Here is a 6,402-nt window from a genome sequence, read left to right on the forward strand (position 1 = left end):
AAAGGAAAGAATTTATTCTTTAGACACTCCTTTAATAAATTAAAAGACAAAGCATGCACAACCAGAATGTTACAGGCATATAAATACATGTATTCTTGAATGTTATCTTCACTTAGAAGAAAGTTTTCCTCCTTCTTAGAAGGTGTTTAGACACACTTGATGAGCCAAAAGCCATAGCTTGTAGCTGAGCAGTAGATCTGCATGAAGTGAAGACCTTCTCCACACCTCTTCATAACCAATACATCTGTTGTTAAAAAACATATTAACATTAAAAACTTTTTTTAAAAAGGTTTCCTTCCCAATCTTCCACCATGCAGGACAATTTTTGGTCTCTAGAATCTAGTAGTAGTTACTACAACCAGTATTAAAATGTGTTAATGAGAATGAAAAGTTATACTAGAAATAAGACTGCCAATATTTAAATGAAACAATAAATTCTGTGCTAAATAAGAGATCCTTGAGGGAGGAAGAAAGAAGAAACTATGAATTCCTTACCAACACTTCCTTTTCCCATTTGTATCTTCTTTACTTCCAAAACTTCGTTTCTGTCTGAGCACTGGAACACAATGATCTTTATTGGATTGTTCACTTGGTTTTATTGTCTGCATACATTTAATTGTTGTAAGAAACTTGCCACATTCTGGAAATCCACATGACCAAGCAAGATCTTCAGCTGTTTGCCCATTCTTATTACATAAACTGAATTTGAGACAGAAAATTAGTTAAGTAAAAGTTGACAATTGTTTAGCCTTTTTTTTATATCTTCCTAACAAAGGCGCTCTGGGCTCATACAAATGTTGGTTGCAGAATAGAAGAGGTAAAGGAAGCATAGAGGAATTCCATTTTTGCTCACTATTTATCCTCAATGGCTAGCACAGAGTACAGCACAGAGTGGGCATTTTATTTTTGCACGAATGAAGGAGTATTCTTTGTTCACTACAATGAGTTAAGTACGCAAAGGAAGTCAGTGAGAACTTCTATAGAATGGCTTTTCTAAACCAAAACTAAGATGTAACACTGCCATGACAGATGAATAGAACTGTATCTCTGATTGCTTAGGATCCATTTTTTATTTATTCAAATTGAATACATAGTATTAGATGTCATTAACAGCCTAAGTTAACATTTAAACGTTAACATTATCAACGGCAAGCATCATGTAATTAAGCTGTAGGAGTCTGATTAGTTTAATCCAAGAAAATATAAAATCTGAAGCCACTGATTTCATACTTACTCAATTTGGGCGTCACTGGCTACAAGCAGGCTGAGGCATTCCATGCTTCCAACTTTTGCTGCCTTGTGTAGTGGAGCTTCTCCAAAAACATCCTTACAGACAAAACAGCACATTTTAGTCTCTCCCCAAAACACTCTAGTGGAAGTTGGTGGGTGAAGTCTATTGTTTGAGGAAGCTATTTGAGGAAGCGGGGTTAGAAATGCATTGTACTGGACCGAATTTTTTAATTCTTTTTTTAAAATAAAATTCACTTGGTGCCCTATTAAATACAAAGTTGTCATTAATAAAAATATGTGCAGCCACAGCTACAAACATACATTAAGTTTTAAGTGAATAAAAGCAAACTACAATCCTACAGAAGTAAAAAAATTACAATTTAAAATTCACCATACTTTAATATTCAATGAAGATGAAAACTACCCTAAGAAAGTTCTGTAAGGAATTGTATTGGTTGTGAGCATGCCTCACAAGTATTGCTATCCTGAGACTTTTAATTTGGTAATGGAGCAATTGTTCCTTTGGAAATGAACTGTAGACCTTGGAAATGCTGTCCCACGTAGTAGCCAGCAACCATATATCCAGCTAATGAGCACCTGAAATGTGGCTAGTCTGAATTGAAATGTGCTGTAAATGTAAAATACACAGCAGATGGAGACGACACATGAAAAGAAAATGTAAAATATCAGTAATGTTTTATACTGATTACATATGAAATGATAATATTTTGGATTAATTGGGTTAGGTTACTAAAATTTTCATGTTTCGTTTTACTTCATTAATGTGGCTACTAGAAAATCTTAACATACGTGTCTCACATTATATTTCTATTGGACATCGCTGCGACAGTCATGTTTCTAATAATTGAAACGACTGAATATCTCGGCGTCTAAGAAGTGTTTGTGTGGATTTGAGGTGGAGGGGGAGGGTTGCACACGGCAACAATCAGTTACCTAGTTACCTGTTGGTTGAGGTCAGCGCCGGTCTGCAGCTGCCAGAGAAGAAAGCAAGCAAGGCCGCCACCTGCGGCCAAGTGGACAGGCGACTGCTCGCAGGGATCCGGGGGTGCGTTGACGGAGGCCCCGGTCTCCAGCAGATGCCTCAGACTATCCACCTGCGAGAAAAGAACAGCTCCAGCACCGCCTCGCCTTTGTCAAGGCTCATGCCCTCCCTGGATTGAACATCTTCCTCCACTCCAAAAACCTTCCAACTCTGAAGAAGCTTGGCTTGGCAACGCCAAGTGGTCAGTAAGCCATCACCCTAGCTAGCCCTCCCTAGAAGACTTAAGCCTGCAGGGCAAAAGCAGCCTGAGTCTCACCTCGGGGTTGCAATCGAGCAACAGCATCTCCCACCTAAAGTAGAGGACTGGAGTGCTTGGGAGAGCAGAGCGGTGAGGCGCTCGCTGCAGACAAACAGGTAAGAGAGCACAAGCCGCCCAAGAGCAGGAGAATTTAAAGATCCCCAGGGCCAGCGGGCCGGCCCCTCCCCGCCGCGCCACAGGTCTGGCTGCGCCCCAGCAGCCCAACCCTGGGCTGCCGGCGTTTCTCCGCCCAGCTGCAGCCGCACGTACACAAACACTGACACGTGCAACTGGGAACCCAGAAAGGCTGGCGGGGAGAAAGGAGGAGGAGGCAGCGCGGGTCTGCCAGCTGATTGGCCCAGCGTGAGGCGCCAGGCCCGCCCACCTTGGGGCGGGGCCCCGAGCCGCTCCCCCCGCAGCCCCTGTGCGCGTGCGTCGTGAGGGACAGCATTCCGGGCGGTTGGGCTTCAGCGGCCGCCATGAGGCGCGCTGAGTTCGGCACGTCTCACGCTGTCGTGCTCACCTCTTTAGGCCCTTTGGGGAAGCGGAAGTCGCGGGCGGAGGTTTTGGTTTTTGCTGGCACGCACGTAACCAGGAAACCAGGGAGCTACAAGGAGCTCGGCTGCAACACGACCTTTGGAAGCTGCTACGCTTGGTGCTGGCGCCGGGGTCCCAGCCTCCGGCTCCTGAGGAATGAAAATTCCTTCTTGTCTCACGTTCAAAATCGCCCCAGGCTTGGCTCTGTCCCTCAAGGCCCTGGACATTTAGGGAGGAAAGCGGAAGCTGAGGGGGCGATGGGGGGGGCAGGAGGAGGGGCGGCTAAGGTGAGCTAAGGGCATGGGTTTTCCCGCAGGGACTGCGCGCCCCCCCCCAGCTCCAGCACCCCTCTCGCCTTTGTCAAAGCTCACGCCCTCCCGGGACTGAACATCTGGTTTAAATGGTTTATCAAACCCCACCCTTTCGGGTTTAACATGATACCATGTCCGTTCTGGGAATGATGTAAAACGAGCCAACCACTGTAATGTGACCCCTCTTGGAGGTGGGTTAGGCGCAGTGCTGGCCTTGCCGCCTAGGGAAGTGTTGAGGGTCCCCAGCTTTTAACCCTGAACTTGCCGAGGCGGGAGCCCCCCACTCATCATGTGGAGAGTTAGGGGATAAACGAAGGGCCCGGGCCGTGGACGCTGAGGACCCTTGGGGCTCTTCCCCGTGGGCAGGGCGGACTAGCTCTGAACCGCTGGGGGGTGGCGGGAGGAAGGCTCTCCGGAGCTCTTTATGCTGAGCCATTCCTTTAGCTTGAGTCATTCGTTTTTGTAAAGCTTTAGGAACAGACAGACATGCTGACTTCAAACCGTAGCCATTGACCGCCTGTCAGATAATCTCTGGACTCTTTCCCTAAGCACTTTTTTATTCGGGTTAATCTAGCTAAAAGCTAAAGCTCCAGCCATTTATGTGTTTTCCCTAACATCTTCAGCGATTCCCTTCTATCTGCTGATACCTTTGAGAGCAGGACTGAAAGATAGTTTGTTATAATGCTTGTAGAGGACAAGCTCATTGTCCTGTGAAGATAGGTGGCCTTTTAGTTCTAACTTTGGTTACGGTTTATTGTTTATTTTGTAATAAGAGCCATAAAATAATTTTGCAGTAATTCATATTACTAGACTTATGCAGTGATCCAAGGTGTCAACTGAGAGAAAAATACACAACATGAGAGGTGTGAGTTAAGGTTTATTCAGGGTCTTACTGAGGACTGTAGCCCCAGAGACAGCATTCGGATAGCTCTGAGGGACTGCTCCAGAGAGGTGGGGGGAGGCTACTTTATATGTGATTTTGTTGTTGTTGTTAGGGAACACGTGCAGTCAAATGTATCTTGGTAAAAGATCACTGCCCGTCACAAAGAACAGATATCCCAAGTTAATGATTATAGGGCTTTTCTATGTACGGGAAGCGGGGTTCATTAAAACTCTTCGTGAAATGCATGTGTCTAAGGGCCTGTTTGTCCAAAACACAGAGCCTCCCGTTTTCATCTTTAAATTTCCTCTGAAGCACAGATTGCCCATCCTGTTATCACCTTAATCTCTTCATCTGAAGCATCCAGTGCCCTGTTGTTCAGCGGCTGCAGCGGGTTAATCTTTGAAGACTTGGATGGTGAGCAAAATGCTCTTTGCTCTTTTATTTGCAAAGGGGTAGTTTTAAACGTCTTTGTTTATATGCATACTCAAACATAAACGTGTATATGTATTTATGTTCAAACACATATATAGAATCGTACTTGTGTTCTTTTTTCTAATATTTAAACTATTCACAGTACATTTTTATGCTAAAGAATGTCAGAGATACATGAGAACACATGTCCATATTGCCAGTTTTCCTTTTCTCATATTTTTCAATTAGGTAAGTACTGTTTTTCAAAGCTTCAGATTTGCACAGATGTCCATTTTCAGGATTTCCTAACTAATACAAGGTATTATCAAAGAAGTTCCTAGAGTTCTAAACATAGGTTTTGCAGTTAACATATCATGCAGTGGGATATTTGTGTAATGGATGCACTTCCACATTACATCCTTTCTCTTGAAAACAAGATTCTGTTCAGCATGCATTAAATCTGGTAATTATTGTTAACTTCCGGTGACATATTTAAATTTCACAAGGAAAGGGAATGTTGTGAGTACTTGTTAAAGCTTTTATCCCATTAATCACTGCATACTTGTCCATTGCTCATGTTTCCAAAAAATTCTTTATATCTCAGGTAAGTATTTGGTTTAGTCTTAAAAATGGGCCTAAAAGCCGTCTAAAAACTGAACAAAGCTGGTAGAGTACAAAAATATACCGAATAAATACATTTGGGGGACAATATCTTACTGGCAAGTAACTGGAGATTTTACTGAACATGTAGCAAGTGGGATCAATTTTCTAAAGTGGAAAATGGTCTAAGATGCATATTCAACAGTCATTCTTCCAAGAATTGCTGATTCTACTTATGTTTAATTTGCTGCTAGATGTGCTTGAACTAATCAAATGTAATTCTGTCTTCACTGGCATGCGCAGTCAGGAAATCCATGTATGATCCTTGTATGATTGTAAAAGCAAAAGATTTCCCACAAATAAATTCTTCTTGTGCCTTATTATATAAACCCTTCCAGCCTTGCTTACTCAAACTTCTTGGAGAAGGTAATAAATTATATAGTTAATAAACAACTGCTGCTCCAGGATATTGTGGCACAAAGGATAGATAGATATTTAGATAGACAGATAGGTAGATGGAAGGGAGGGAGGGAGGGAAGGGAAGGGAAGGGAAGGAAGAGAAGGAGTGAAAAGGCAACTCTTCTTTACAAAAGAATTCCAAATACTTCACGTAGACACTCCCCACTCCAGGAAACAGAGATTAATCCTCTCCCCACACTGTTCTTTTGAGTGTGGGCTACACATAATGCCTTGCTTCTGAAGAGTAAGAGTATAGGAAGAGGGGAAGGTAACTTTACAGTGGAGAAACCTGTGAAATACTACCCTGGCCAGGTATTTGTTAATATTATCAGTGATAAGTCATGATGATAGCATGCACCCCTGATATGATGTGTTGAGAAGGATACTTCATCTCTGCATCTTCCCAAAAGTCCATAACCCAAGTCTAACCATGAGTAAAATACCAGGTAAACCCAGGTTGGGAGACATTCTACAGGATATCTGGCCAGTACAAAACTGTCAAAGTTATAAAAAAGAAAAACAAGGAAAACCTGAGAATTAGTCATAGACCAGAGGAGGCTAAGGAGACATGATGACTAAATGTAGCGTGATAACCTGGATGGGATCCTGGAACAGAAAGAGAAAATTACAGTAGTCCCCCGTTATCCACATTTTCAATTTCTGTGGTTTC

General features: G+C 43.0%; 2 protein-coding genes across 6 annotated transcripts in view; one reads left to right on the forward strand and one right to left on the reverse strand.

The window, feature by feature from the left end:
* Nucleotides 1-10: 10 nt before the first annotated feature.
* Nucleotides 11-2,804, reverse strand: ANKRD37 (ankyrin repeat domain 37). The gene is made up of 4 exons (XM_012537399.3): nt 2,550-2,804; nt 2,193-2,345; nt 1,235-1,326; nt 11-699 (listed from the first exon to the last, which is right to left on the reverse strand). The coding sequence occupies exons 1-4, from the start codon at nt 2,574-2,576 to the stop codon at nt 492-494; spliced, it is 480 nt and encodes a 159-aa protein (XP_012392853.1). The 5' UTR covers nt 2,577-2,804; the 3' UTR covers nt 11-491.
* The window catches only part of LRP2BP (LRP2 binding protein), a 58,349-nt gene continuing 54,443 nt past the window's right edge, over nt 2,497-6,402 (forward strand). For all 5 annotated transcript variants that reach the window (XR_007474649.1, XM_049704287.1, XM_033409265.2 and 2 more), the window contains exons 1-2: nt 2,497-2,647; nt 4,580-4,676. Coding sequence is in view for 2 of the 5 variants with exons in the window: in XM_049704288.1 (XP_049560245.1) it covers nt 4,674-4,676 (3 nt within the window). In the remaining 3 variants the exon portion in view is untranslated. The remainder of the gene's footprint in view (nt 2,648-4,579; nt 4,677-6,402) is intronic.

Source organism: Orcinus orca, chromosome 21 (assembly GCF_937001465.1).
Source record: "Orcinus orca chromosome 21, mOrcOrc1.1, whole genome shotgun sequence".
NCBI classification, from domain to species: domain Eukaryota; kingdom Metazoa; phylum Chordata; class Mammalia; order Artiodactyla; family Delphinidae; genus Orcinus; species Orcinus orca.